Below are 14,738 nucleotides of genomic sequence, written 5' to 3' on the forward strand. Positions count from 1 at the left end.
TAAGCCTCTATGAAGACAGAACATATTGTCTTGTCCTATACAACATCAAATTTCTGCAGTAAATTAAAAATAACTGATGTTTGATATATCTGATCTTCACCACAATCTTCCAAGGGGAAAATGTCAATCAATTGTAGCCACTTAACCGCCTTTTTGGTAGAAGTCTGCTGTTTATTGTTATAGAAGGAAAGATCACATCAAAGGCACCATAAGAAGTTTTTTGCTCCTTTGGGCACATCTAACAAGTACTGCTGATTCATTTTTCTGGGATTTCTGGTCATTACTTACCAATAATTCCAGTCACTAGACCAACTACCATTTATCAAGTTAAACAAAAATTTGAGAATTCAGAACGTTCAGTATCAGACTAATGCTTGATCAAGATTTATTTATTTTCCTCCCAACTACTACTCTTCAGGTAAGGGTTATTATCCATATTTTACCTGTATAAGTTGTTCTGGTGAAGGTGAAATCTCTGTTTCTTTCCTTGTTACACCAAAACTGCCTTTCAGGCTGGTATCTTTTACTTGTTGTTGCAATAAAGGTATGAGATACCTTAGTGTAAGTAAAACACCCAGAATTAAAAGAGTAGGATGATCATCTTCTACAGGAACCAACAAGCCTGAGGAGAGAAATGAAGCGGCCAAATAACTTACTGACAGCAGTGGTTAATTTCAACACTACGCTTCAAATGTTATTTCCTGTAGCCCACATAACAGCTTCTTTAAATTAAAAAAAAAAAAAGCAAAACAGAACAACCAAAACCCAGCAGCAACTTAAGAGTGCTTTCCAAATGTAGAAACATTTGAAAATATGTATTTTATATACCTGACAATCAATTAAGCAACGTGGGAGAATGATCAGAGGATCCTGTGCTCACCTTCCCTGTTTCCTACCTCTTTTTACTCCATAAAGACACAAAAAAATTTCTTTTGTTTTTTTTGTAATAGCTGATGCTTTCACCGAGTGATCTGGACTCTTTTGCTCCTCTCACCTGCCTCCTCTCTCCACTTGACAGCTTACACCCAAATGTAACTCCCTTGCTCACAGAAGCACTGCTACCCTAATGGAAGCTATTTGCACTTTGCCCTGTTTTGGGAACCTTGTTCCATATACTTACCTGTTAATCACAATCAACCCCAAAGCATATTATGAACAAATATAAGTTATGGAAGAAAACACAACCTTCTACCCAGGGAGGGAAAAAAAAAATCAGAATCAATTCATGAAGTTCCTATTAGTGCTTCTGTTTGAATTCTGCATCATTGCCAAGGACATTATCACACATCACTTTAGAGGGAGGCAAGTCACAATGCAGCATTTGAATTTTTCACACTTCTTGAAAGCAGCAATGCTAACATGCTAACACCTTATGTATCTGCAGGTCTTCTTTATCTCTCCTTTTGCAATAGAGTCTACATAGCAAAGAACCCCTTGTCAATAACAACTGAGGCAAGTTTCCACTGAAATCCAGAGAAGCTTCTCGTCAAAACTTGCAAAAACAACACTAAGACCATGCAAACTTCCCAGCTGAAGAAATATGGAAGCAATACCTGATACAAAGTTGTGTGCTTTTAAATAAAAAACCTCTCAATTTCTGCTCTAAGTTATAACAGAATCTATGTGGTGGTCCTCCTAAGAAAGGTTACAGGGTATGTGATCATGGCTCAGAGCACAACCAGGTACCCTCCATCTCAGATCTCAGACCTGCTGCACTAGCAACCAAGCTGATGGACCACGCAAGTCTCTTCAGATTCCTGATGCCATCCAAGTTCTCCCAGAATCCTTGAACCTCCTCACTTTCCAACAAGCTGCTTGCTTCCTAAGCCTTAGCTACTTCTTTTCAATATTACTTACTAGCATTGCAGCACAGAGAGAGAGACAAATAGCTTTAGGAGTATCTTCCTCTAACTTAACACCACATAGAGAAAGTATCAGCAGTGTAACGGGTAGTCTAAGTATCCTTCCTTTACCTGAAAGCCTTTCACATATGCAAAGTGATACATATTGTTAATGGAAAAATATATAATATTACTTACACATAAAGCAAATTGAATTTTGTGCCCTGAATCTTACCTAAAAGTACATTCAATAACCAGGCATAAAAATACTGTGTTCTTCGTGAATGTTGACAGATGCTTACTGCTGATCCTGCTGCTGTTCGACGGATAGTGGGGGAACTGGATTTAAGATTAGCTATGAAAGCCTTCAACAAAACCTAAAAACAAAGATACCTTACTTAACTTTTTATCAGAAGTGAACTGAGAAGCCAGAAAATGTATTTCTCATTTATTCAAAGCATTACTTCATGTACATCAAGCAAGGACAACTTCTGCCTTAATTCAGACATGCAGCTGTAACACTGCTTTCTGTACCATCTGACTGATAATGCTGATAGCTCACCATGCTTTGGGATGTAACAGGGAACACTAACAGGGTAAAGAAAGGTACCTTAATCTCATTGTCGTTTGCAAAATTGCCGAAGGCTGCCATGATTTTGGGTATTGCCGCAGCCAGCGTCTCTTGTACCGATTCTTCGGGTCTCTTACTTATCCGTGTCAGACAGGGCAAAAGGTTCACCAAGTATGGCCTATGTATGGCACAGGAGAAAAACTAATTTGAGATCAGAACAGCCATACCCTTCTAAGTATTTTAAATTCATACTCAAGTTCTGTGGTATTACTAAATCATACAAAAATGTACCTGTTAGCTCTATAGAACGTAGAAAAAAAGAAGAATCTTCTGAACATAAGAGAAGAATACACTTAAAAAATACAAGTCACTATCTTCGTAAGTTTTTCCCCTTTACAGTAATGTATAGCATGGAACTAAAGCTCTATTAAAATAAAACACTGATCAAATAAAGCTACTTCAGAGAAAGGTGATAGCAATTCCTCCAATCTCCTAATTACATACTTAAAGCTTCTGAACAGTATCATTTTGTTAACATCTGTATTTCTTTAAAGGTTCTAAGGAAAGTTCCTTATTAGAATGTGTTTACCTGCACTTTTGAGGCCGAACTAGATGGGCAAGCTCAGCAAATCTCCAGAGTGCAGCACGTAGACTTCTTGAAGCACCATTCTAGACAGAGTATATAACTATCACATTTCATCATGCAAAACCATTTCCTACAAAAAAATTGCCTATAATATACAATATACAATATGTATACAATACTGTACATTTTACTTAAACAGATAAAAATATAAGGTGTCTGGAAATCATAAATTTCCTTTAGCCAAAAGGAAGTCAAGTCAGTTCCATAACTGCCTTCATTCTTCCAGATGGTATTAGGAATTTTCTGAGTAAACCAGAATGAATAATAATAAATACCATAAAAGAAAAGGAAATGTCTGAGATCTCTGTTCTGCTGAAATCTGCTTAAAATACCACAGAGAAAGGCATCAGCCAACAAAGAAACACTGATGATATGAGAGTCTAAAAATCACTGGAATGCTTGCAGAGATATAAATACAGCATAAAATTGACAGCAGTGAAGAAATGCAAATAAACAACATTCAGTTTCTGAGTGCACCAAAGGAAAAATCAACATACTGATCTGTAGCACTTCCTAACGGCTTGACTGCTGAAGTTTAGTATCTATTTGCCCAGACTGACAACTTCAGTTGAGCACCTGACTTGAACCAGAATGCCCTTATATTAGTGTCTAGGGATACAGTACAATTCCTTAGTATTGCTGGAAATATAGAAAACTATGGAATTCAAGAGATGCCTAGGAGGGTGTCTACCTAATGTAGTTCAAACCCAACCAAAACGCTTCTCAAATTGAGTCCCCTGAAGACAAAGCTGAGATGTCTAAAAGCTGTCATTTCTTTATTACTTTCTTTAGCTAATATATCAAAGGCTTGCAGCCTTGTTAGCATGACAAGTAAAAAATACTTGCATCTGAATTACAAAACATGCATTTCTCAGGCTCACAGCCAAACAACAGATTCTGGCATGGCTTCTGAAGTGATACTGATGCACAAACAAAATTCAGTCTGCTGGGTGCCCCTGTTGTACATGCTACCTCTCTCTCACCTGTCACAAATCTGAGAGCACCTTTCAAGAAGCACACGCCAACTGAGCAACAAAATATTTCCTCCTACACCTGGTCACAATGTGCAGAAACTTCAGAGCAATTTATATGTTGGCTGTTTTCTGTTAATTAGGTAGATGCCCATTTCCACATCCTCAAAAATATTGCATGACATTAAGGTACAGCAATACAGTAAGATATCCATACATGGCCCTACATCTAACAGAAGGAAAGCTATCCGCATTGATTTTGTGACTTATCTTCTAGAGTTCTATTATTCCCCCCAAAAAACCAGTATCATTACTGTCTGACAAATAACACCTATATTTTCTGCATTTATAGATGCAAGAGACACAATTTCAGTGATACTGTCCTAAACACAGCACTTCTCTTCTGCAGTCACAAACTTCAAAAAGGATACCACAAAATTTCTTCCTGTGGACATAATTAAATTGTGTCTTTTGGTGCCTAGAAAGATGCTTCAGTATTTCTCCCTACGCCTCTGTAAGAAGCTGTTAAGTACATATCACACATTCATAAAGTAGTTGTATCAGGTTACTTCAAGCCTTACTCCTCCCCAAGGTTTTGTCAATTAAGAATGTCACTGTCCTCCATCTACTTTTCACCACCCTTTTGGTTCAAGTTATTCTTTCCAGCTTAGTCAGTGGAGCAAACATCATGAACATGCCTTATTCTTTGGGTGGGGAGTCACTAAGGTTAACTTGAACTGCTTTTCAAACCAAATGCTCACACATTTTCTGCCAGATAAGCTTTCAGGAGTGGTTAGATCTAAACAATGGGGCCAACAGTGAGGAATTCAGTAGAATAATACCTTGAAACAGTCATAAATCCTTCTAAAATGAAGTTTTTACCTTGATCTTAAAAGACAAACTATTAATTTACACTAATGTTACATTCCAATATAATAGAACACATACAAAACACCACATTTCAAAATGACATGAAAGAAAAATCACTCACCTTTTTAATCTCTTTATACAGCTCTAACTGTAACCTGGGAAGATTGGAATCCATCAAAGCCTGCAGTAAAATGCATTGAGAACATTCTGTGTCAGAGGGGAGGCGCTTTACAGGACCAATGTTACACTTGCAGTAAAACAGCTTCAAACAAGGCACAGAACTATCTAGTGGTCCCTGTATTTGATGTATAACTAAGAAAGTGATAAATACTGAGAAGAGACACCTTTATCCTTCACACAAATGTGGACAAACTCCACAAACTCTAACAGTTATTTGCAGTTAATACTGACTGCTTTGCCCACTGTACCTGCAAAAGGCCATATGGGATCAGACTACAAGCAGAGCCAACCTATTGTGCTTTCTGGCAATCACCAGGAGCTGGTACTCATGAACATTAAAACACAAGAATAGTATTCACAAGCAGCAAAAGGCATTCCCTGCTATACTCCCCCACTGTCAAGTAGGCTCCTACTATTTCTCAAACTGAAGCTGTATTTGTACCAGTACCTTTAACAGCCCCTGAAAACCCTTTGTTTCATGAATCAGCCTATTTCTGCATCCAGTTAGTACATATGCTACAAGGAGTTCTGCATACCACAAGTGTCACATCCCAGGATCCAATCAAGCATACAGCAACAGAGCATGTACTGTAGTTCAAACCTGAAGCCTGGCTAAAACCCAGTGTACGTGAAATGAAAGTAAGCACCAAGAAGTAGTCATTTTCTGTTCACCTCAGCTTGATCATTCTCTGTCTTTAAAGTATCAGACAAAAAGAAAATACGAAAATATAATCTCTTCATACAGAATAATTTGTATATATATGGTTACCCTTCCTCATCCACGTTTTTCTCTGATGTGTACTACAATTTATGAACATTTACACCAGCTCCTCCAATGAGATGAGACCTTCATACAGTGTGCAAGTGCCTATGTTGTGGATTCATATTGTGCTATATTGTTTAGTATTTAATTTTTTATTCCTTGCCCAGTAATTTATTAATACTAATTTTCTACCTGCCCTCCTGACCACCAACCATTAAACTCACATCTTCACAGGATTACTCATGATGCCTACAAAATCTGATGGCACACGCTGAGCTAGAAGCCACAACTGCTTAAGCACAGTCAGTGCAGTGCCTGTGGCTCCTCCAGGACACAATTTCCCCAGCCTAAAATTGTATGCTCCAAAACTCCATTCCCCAGGTTGTATCTTTATATTACCATAAGCACCCCAGCAACAGACTGCAGGTGTCTGGATGACAGCAGGTAGGATTTACTTCACAAAACTTAGTTTTTATGAAAAGTTCACTGCCCCTATGTATAAGGATATCAAGCAACACAAAAAGGCACCAGCTACTATTTGGCTTCAAGGCTAAATTGTCCTTACAACACACCCAGCTGGAGGAACTATTTTTATTAGTGTATAGCTATATTTTTAGCAGGCTAGAATCTATAACGTCATCCCAATTGGAAAAAAAAGCATCGTCAGCTCTAAATTACTACAATAATAAATTCCAATTACTGAGACCAACTGTACTGCAATCTGTGTGAACAGTCTCACCAGTATCATTAGCACAGAGAATACTACAACATTCTGCATCAGCTTCAGACAAAAGACAGCTTGACATTACCCACAGAAACCTGGAAAGTCCCAACTTGGTATTTTTTCTTTTAAAGGTATCACCAACATTATTTAAATCTTGAGCCATTTATATTGTCTGTGAGGTTCTAACAGGTAAGTGTAGTGATACTTAAAGATGACTTACAGAGTGTTTATTTCAAGTTATGTCCTCAGCCTTGTCTGCACAGCAGCATTAGTCTTCTAGTTATAGTAATGAGCATAAACTCCAGACACAGTTACACAAGTAATGCTTACATCTGTAGTCTTTTATTTCAAGAGACGCTACAAAGCATCACTAGCAAAAGAATTAGCCTCTAAATATGCCTGAGATACTAAAAAAGGCTGAACTTTGACTAAAATGAAAGCTTAGGGGCCCAACACCTCTGTTCTACTTACCACAAGCATCACTGGTACTTGCACAACCAAAAATAAAACTGCACATCTTTTTGTCTCTGCATTTATACACAGTTGTCTGCCTAAGTTGCTAAATTGCTCCCACACAATGTAAAACACAGAAACAGAATACAAAGTACAACCAGCTTCCATAACAGTCTGATACATCCATGGGTGTGGAATATCACAACTGTTAACCATTTCAGAGCTGTGACCAACTGGCAAGCTTAATGACTGAAGACTGATAGAAGACTCCATCATTTAAAACTACTTTAATCTTGAAAACAAAACAAACTACCATACAAACATTTTGGAAAAAAAAGTAAGTTTTTCAAGTAACCCTGAAACATGCCAGAGAGCAACAATATTAAACAGATTAGAGAACTTATGAGGTAAATTTTATACCAAGCCTACATAAGTGCTTCATGGAAAGTAGGAAATAAGCTTACATTCTTTAGAACTGTTTCAGAACAGCTTTTAAGGCAAACTGAGTGAAATAATAATGTATGTATTTCATAGAGTGCTCTCCCTCAAACAGAAAAACATTTAAATCAAAGCGAAAAGACCAAAGTGCTATTGGGCAAAACAAAAACGCAAGGAACTCACACTTCCTCATTCCCTATCATTATGGAACACACTACACAATCTGTAAGCTTTCTCCATACAACTTTCAGCCACAAGCTCAATCCCCAAAACTTAATTCAATCAGATATCAATGTTTAGTTTGCTTGCTTCTACACGCGCCTTCATGCGAAAGAAAATTATTATTTGCATATTCCTAAAGCACTTAAAATTTACATCAACTAGATTATTTATGCCGGTACGTAACGGTGTCTTCAAGTTCAAGTATTTCAGAAAAAAACCAAACACAAAAAAAAGGCAAGTGAAGACAAGCCTGTTCTGGAAGCAGCAGCTTCTGCAAATTACTCAAAAGGTTCATTTTAAGATACTTTGAATCAAGATTTAGACCTTGCGTGACCTGCTATGAATGCCCACCTGCTCTTCTCCAACAAGTTCTTCATTCAGGATCAAAGTAGGGGAATAAACAATTTCCACAACACCATAGTTATTCTAATTACTGCCTGAAATCTCCCCCTCCAAGTCTCAGCAAATCACACTACCTTTCAATCAGTTTTTAAATAATATTTTTACCTTTCCTCATGCTAAGTGTCTTTATGTTTACAGAACAATAACAGGAGTATTCTTCCCACACAACAAGATGATTTCAGAAAAGCCCACATTCCTGTTTTGGTTAACTTGAAGAGAACGAAGTTAATGAACAATTGAAGACAAGAACAGATCTGAACAATGAACTAACTTGTAAGACAAGTTACAGTTAAATATGTTGACCTGGGCATAAAACACTCTCCTAAGAGAGAAAGAGCACATACAGAATTTAGTAAAGAAGCTTACTTACCCTCTTATATTATGAGATACTATCAACAGTAAGAATGGCAACTAAAAGAACATCAGTGGGAATTCAGACAGGACACTGCATCAAGAAGAGACAAAATCTGATAGTAAAAGCTCTTACTTTAATAACTTTATTAAGGCATTCATCTGCAACCATCCGGACATCAGATTCTGCATCCTCACTGCAGAGGAGAAAGAGTTCCATAGCAATGCCCAGGAGTTTCTGAAATTCTGGAGAATTTCTAAATAAACAAACATTAGAAAATTACAACGTGCACTATGGAAATGAAACACCAATAATGTTTTTCAAAGGGTTTTATAATCCAACTACATATATATTATACACACGTATACAAGAGGAGAAGACATTCAGTTTATTTAAGCACTTCATGAGGAGCTGGGAGGTCATTTCCCTACTCTTTCCTACATAACCTGGTAAGGTATTTTGACCTCTGTGCCTCTAAGTCTCTCTGTCTGCAGTAGATGGAAAGTGCCCGCTCCACCAACAGGTAAACAAAAGTCCCTAGATTTTGACTTGGTTAAAAAAAAAAATCATGCCATTTCAGTTTTAAATAGAAGCTCAGCATTTAAAACGAGCAATTATAAGGAATCCTCCCAACAGCTAACACTCCAAAGTTGCTATTCATCCTAATGAATTAAAGACATTAATAAATAATTAATAAATTAAAGACAGTGCCTTACCTTAGCGACTGAGCAACTATGTTTTCGCATATTGTTAGACAATGATTCACTCGATCTTTCTTGGTAGCTGAAAGTTCTTTCTTTCTAAAGGAAGAATACAATGATAATGAGTTCAAAAGCGACCATTCAAACACTCTTGCTAAAGGAGAGTCTAATCATCATACAAGAAAAAGATGCACTTTCTAGTCACTCCATAAACAGCAACTACCTGTAGACACAGCACTTCATCTGCCAACTGCTGCTGAGAGCACACAAGCCAAGGAGAAATACCAACTTAGAAAAAGAATGAAGAACGAATCATTTAACATGGAATATCCCATTCATTCCATAACTTTCACTGAGAAAATACTTGGGAAAGAAAATTGAAGAATGAAGAGTAAAGGGAAAGGATGGAAAAAATGAGGCAGTCCTAGAACAAAGCAAAAATAAAAGAAACTGATACAAAGAAAAAGGTTGGGGAAAATAAGCCATGAGAACAAAAAATACCTCTTTTAAAAAGACCCTCCTCCCACATAATATCACCTTAGACTTTTTCTGTCTGCCAACATCTTGAAACTTTGAGTTCTATTAAATGGACCCTTTTGCACCTGAACTGAAAAGGATGACAAAGCAATGCTATCATACACTACATTCCTCTAAAGGTAATTACAAAAACAGCAAAGTCCTAGACACAGTCTCTGCCTGTTGAGAATATCATCCCTATAATAACACTTGGTATAGCCCAGGAAAGGCCAAGCTGAGTGTACTATAAAGAGAATAAAATGCACAGAAACAAAGAATGTGTATCTACAAACGATGCAGAGCACAATACAAAAAGCTTCTACTTTGTAAAATGTGTTTAACATTCACTTCAACATGATACAAGCTCTTGAAAGAGCAGCTCTTCCCTGCTCCACCCCCAATAAAGGAACTGAAAATAGAGAGCAAGACAGACTCCCAACTATGACTGTGAAATTTCATTTCAGTGTGTAGTCTCTCCTACTCCTAACTTTACTGACACAGAATCACTTCTAGGAAAGCAGATGTTACTTTTAAATAATTAGCTAGTAGCAATAGCTGAGCAAAACCACACACCCAAGTATCTCTCCTGAGTCTGTTTCACTGTAAGGAATTACCAGCTTCTTCACTCACATTCAGAGAATCTTCCCTTTTGTTTACCAAGTGAAAATTGATCATTTTTAGTATTTAATTTTCTGCCTTAGCAAAAAACAGCAAAAATCATGAAACAGCAAAACAGTGTTTCTGAATTAGAAGTTGGAAAACAATGTGAACAGCCTTGAGTTACGTTAATAACAGTAGCACAACATTAAGAGCCAACAGCAAGTAGCCAATAAGCACATTAAATTCAGCTAACTCAAAATATAGTGTTAGACAAGTGTTTTTAAAGAACTACACTACATTATTTAGGAACACCAGCTCAAATAATAGTACACGTTTTGGAAAAAAGTCATTCTTTGCCAGTATCCCTGTCCTTTTTCTTCCATCAGGCTGGAGGCGAGGGGTTCAAAAGTCTGTGTTCCCAAGATTTCAGTTTTTCCTCACAAAGATCCTGTCATCTCACCCCAGAAATACTTCCTACTTTTAGAAGTTTAAAGAATAGCTTCGAACAAAGCCATTTTTTCTGTTACAGTTTGGCACCATTTTATTTAGGCAAGCTGAATAGCAAAGAGGATCTCTTCTTGGACTTAAGACACTGGCAGAATATGAGCAGACAACCTGAATTTGTTCAAGATACACAATGTCTTTCTCTCCATCTTGAAAAAGTGCCAGAGTCTTTAGCAGCATTTCAGATCATCTCTAACAAAACACCAAATACTGCCCAAGATGTCCAACTGATTTTGCAACATCAGCACCACCAATGTGAGCAGGCACCTCAGAAAATTATTAAATCATTTCAACTTTCATGATAATGTTACCCAGTGTTCCCAATCTCTTATGAGCACCATTTTCAGTACACATTCAACCCAAAAATAGAACAGGCACATCTGAACTTGCCCATAAGCTCACTATTTCAGATATAAGATACATTAAAAATACTGCTGACAAAGGCTACTTTCAGAATAAAGTTCTTAATTATCTACACATAACATAGCCCTGAGCAAGGCAGGCAGTGGTGTTCAATACTGCTCAGACTAGTAGAGATCAATCTCTTGGCAAATTTCTGTAAACAAAGAGCTCAACTAACACATAATCTACACTTTGCTGAAATAAGTAACTTCAAAATTTAAAAAGGCATGGCTAGAGAAAATATAATTTCCAAAAAAATAATTTAAAGAAATGAAAGGTGGAAGGAAAACAATGTACATTATGTACATGCACATACTTTCTGTGCCTACAGAGGGAGAAGGGTAACAGAACAGTATCCAGAGAGAAAATACATGATTTTTTTTTAGTTTAAAAAACCAAACAAAGCTCTATTTAGAAGTATCATGAAGTCCACAGGCAAACTGCTGATGAGCATACCCAGGGGGGCAACAACAGCATCACACATTTTATGAATCAATCACACATCTGATGAGTAACAGAAGGCAGGAGATACTGGAAGCAGCAGCTATCAACAGGAAAGCTCCATCTCACATACAGAGAGTTTAATCTCCTGCATACTTCTACAGCCCAGAAAGATTAATAAACAATGTAAGAAAACCAGCAAACCCAGATAATTTTGCCCTCTGAGTTCTGACAAGCTGACTACAAGGAGATGCAGCTCACCGATGCTAATTTTTATTGACCTTGAAATTAAGAATATGTGAAGAGTAGAGAAGTTCTAAAGCTGAGCCAGTGACAAGAAAAAGGGCCAAACCAAATGGCTTGACATTAAGGAAACTAAAAATTATTCTTTTAGTAACAAACAGAAATGTGAGTGGATCAAGAAATAAACTCATTCCAAATACGAGGGACACTGGAAATGAGGTGTAGTAACGCAGGCAGTGGTAGATTGTCAAATCAACTAGAACTGGCCTACTAGACATGATGATGCCCAAAAACCACCAAGAAACCACCACTGACATACAGTCAAACCAATCTATGACCACAGCTTCAGTCAGACATAAAAGACCCAGAAAAATTGAAGAGTATAGAAAAAAGCATATTGCTGGAGAGTACTTGCACTTTTGCTGTACCTCTTGCTGTAAAGGTAATGGTTAGACTCAAATGTAAAAAAAAAAAATTAAAAACAATTACAATAAGTGACTATTAGAATAAATTGACAAGAGAAAAGGTAAAGAATCCACTTTCGAATTCACAAATCAAACACTAAATTTTTACAACGTACTAGTAAAATTTAAGTTAGTGGGAGCTTTGAGATCCAAAACAAAACATCCAATTTCAAACAAAATTTAAGAGTCTGAAAAAGCTAAAAATATATAAGGAAGAAAATTAGTTGCCTAAGCAGAAGTGTATGGAAGCAAAATGACACAGAGCTCAAGTTATGTTTACACAGAAGGGGAAAAAAAACCCAACAAGAGATAGGAGAGAGGGGACGAAAGACTGCCATCTGACTGTAAGGCATAGCACAAGCATAACACATGATTATTGCTGATTAAAATCTCTTGAAACAGAAAAAGCTCTTACCTTCTTGGTAAAAGCATGGATTTGATTAATATTTTAATCAATCAAAAAAGGATATCTGTATTAGCGAAAGTTCTGGAGTCATTGTCTTACAATAAAGTGAAGAAAAATACAGCTCTTGCTGGGTAAACAATTCTTCTCTACCCCAATCTCTCTGATCTTAAAACATTTCATAGCAGGAGACAGTCCTAGTAGGCTGATAGGAACTTACCACACAGAACTACAAGATATTTAAGTGTTACTTACATAGAAGCACAACAAAGATGAACACTTCTCCCCAAATACAATTTTCCCTTCCAATCTATTACAAACGAGCAAAAATAAATGCAGAGTAGTGTGAATTACATTCAAGATATCACCTGCTATTTCAGTAAAAGTTTGGGAAGCCTCAGCAAAGGCTACCATAATAGCTTTTCACTGGCTTTTATGAGGCTCAGTGCTGTCACTGAATTTGTGCAGTTCCTGGGGGCATACAATCCCATCAGCTTTCTGAAAACAGCCTATTTTTAAACACAGAGCAAAGTCAACAAGGACAACTACAACACTAATTTTTTAATGTTTACAGTAGAATATGCCTAAATTTAGACCATCAAGCCAAGCATAACATCCTTCAGCAAGCATCACAGATAATTTTCAGGATTTTCTCTTGAAATACCGTGATTTTTCTCACCAGTAACTTTCAAGACAGAATTTTTCAACTGCACGTAGGAAAGACTGGAAATAAATGGTCATCCATGTCACACAAAGTAACAGCACCAAAAAATGCACAAAACAGAGCAATTAGTCCCTGCAGACCAGTAAGGCACCTATAAACAACTAGCTCATGAAGAAGTGAGTTTTTTCACCTATTAAGCATCAAAAGTGTGAAAATGCATTGCGATTGTTTGAGACAACCCTCTCCAAAGAGAAACAGCACCAACTGTGATAATATAGTTGGCAACCATATCAGAATGTGCAGTGGGAGCAGGTGGCCAAGAGCCCAGTGCCACTGCTTTGCTTCCTCTGCCAACACCATAGGAAACTGCCAAGTTAGAAGTTACCTGCTCTTCAACCCTTCTGCTTCTCCCATCTCCCCAACAGCAGGAGAAAAAGCAATAGTGTGACTCATGTCTTTATTCTGTAAAAACCTTACTGCCTTCACAGCTGCTCAATACAAGCTGGGTTTAGAGGATACAAATGCAAGGGGCAGCACCATGGTACTGAACAGCTCCTTGCCCTGGTCCCCCAGTAATGCCTCCCAATGGGAAACTTGAGTACCTCATGGATCTAATGAATTTGTCCCTTAAATCTAAGAAAGGAAAAACGTATTAGGAATATTTAAGCTAACTCCTCTTACGTCTCAGCACAGCAAGTCACAGCACAAGATTTCAAATGAACTTTGTCACAAACAGACATACACAACAACTCCTTCTGAAAGCAGCAGAGCTCAGACTTAACTCTATTTAAATTTTCAACTCATAAACACCAAAACTTGTTTTTAACTTCAACATGAACTTTCAGGGCACTGTTCTGATAAGAAAGTCGACTGCACAACAATCAACACTTAAAAGATATGGAAAGTGAATCACAGAGTGGAAGAAATTTCTCTTGCTCAGCCTTGAATCCTCATTTCAAGAAAGCTGTACAATCAGTAGGAGAGAATTCAGAGAAAAGACACACATGCAGAAAGCGTCAAGCACAGAAGAACAAGGTCTCAGAGAAAGTGCTTTAGGAGTTATCAGAAAAGAAAATGCTGAAACTAGTAAATCATTTAAGTTATGCTTAAGGGTCTTTGTCCTTTCCGCAGCAGTGTACTAGGTGAAAATAAGATTTTCCTTCCTAAAACCAGCCTGTGAAACCCACACAGCATTGCTGTACCTCCCGTTCATTTCCCGCACCGGTGAATTTTCAAACGTACTTGCCCCAAAAGTTACTCCACGTCTAAACTTCGGCAGAGAACCGACAGCAGCACCCCGACAAGCCTGCGGGAGCCGCCACCTGCCAGGGACAGGGCAGCGCCCGGGCCCCGCTCCGGGCTGGTCG

General features: G+C 37.6%; 1 protein-coding gene across 1 annotated transcript in view; it reads right to left on the reverse strand.

The window, feature by feature from the left end:
- HTT (huntingtin) overlaps positions 1–9,233 on the reverse strand; it is a 72,507-nt gene extending 63,274 nt beyond the window's left edge. Inside the window, exons 1-7 of the mRNA XM_017727715.1 lie at positions 9,150–9,233; positions 8,569–8,689; positions 5,021–5,080; positions 3,002–3,081; positions 2,452–2,590; positions 2,077–2,218; positions 444–622 (exon numbers count right to left, since the gene is read on the reverse strand). Coding sequence (XP_017583204.1) covers positions 444–622; positions 2,077–2,218; positions 2,452–2,590; positions 3,002–3,081; positions 5,021–5,080; positions 8,569–8,652 — 684 coding nt within the window. The 5' untranslated portion in view covers positions 8,653–8,689; positions 9,150–9,233. The remainder of the gene's footprint in view (positions 1–443; positions 623–2,076; positions 2,219–2,451; positions 2,591–3,001; positions 3,082–5,020; positions 5,081–8,568; positions 8,690–9,149) is intronic.
- Positions 9,234–14,738: the final 5,505 nt, after the last annotated feature.

The sequence above is a fragment of the Corvus brachyrhynchos genome, unplaced genomic scaffold (assembly GCF_000691975.1).
Source record: "Corvus brachyrhynchos isolate BGI_N302 unplaced genomic scaffold, ASM69197v1 scaffold80, whole genome shotgun sequence".
Taxonomy (NCBI): domain Eukaryota; kingdom Metazoa; phylum Chordata; class Aves; order Passeriformes; family Corvidae; genus Corvus; species Corvus brachyrhynchos.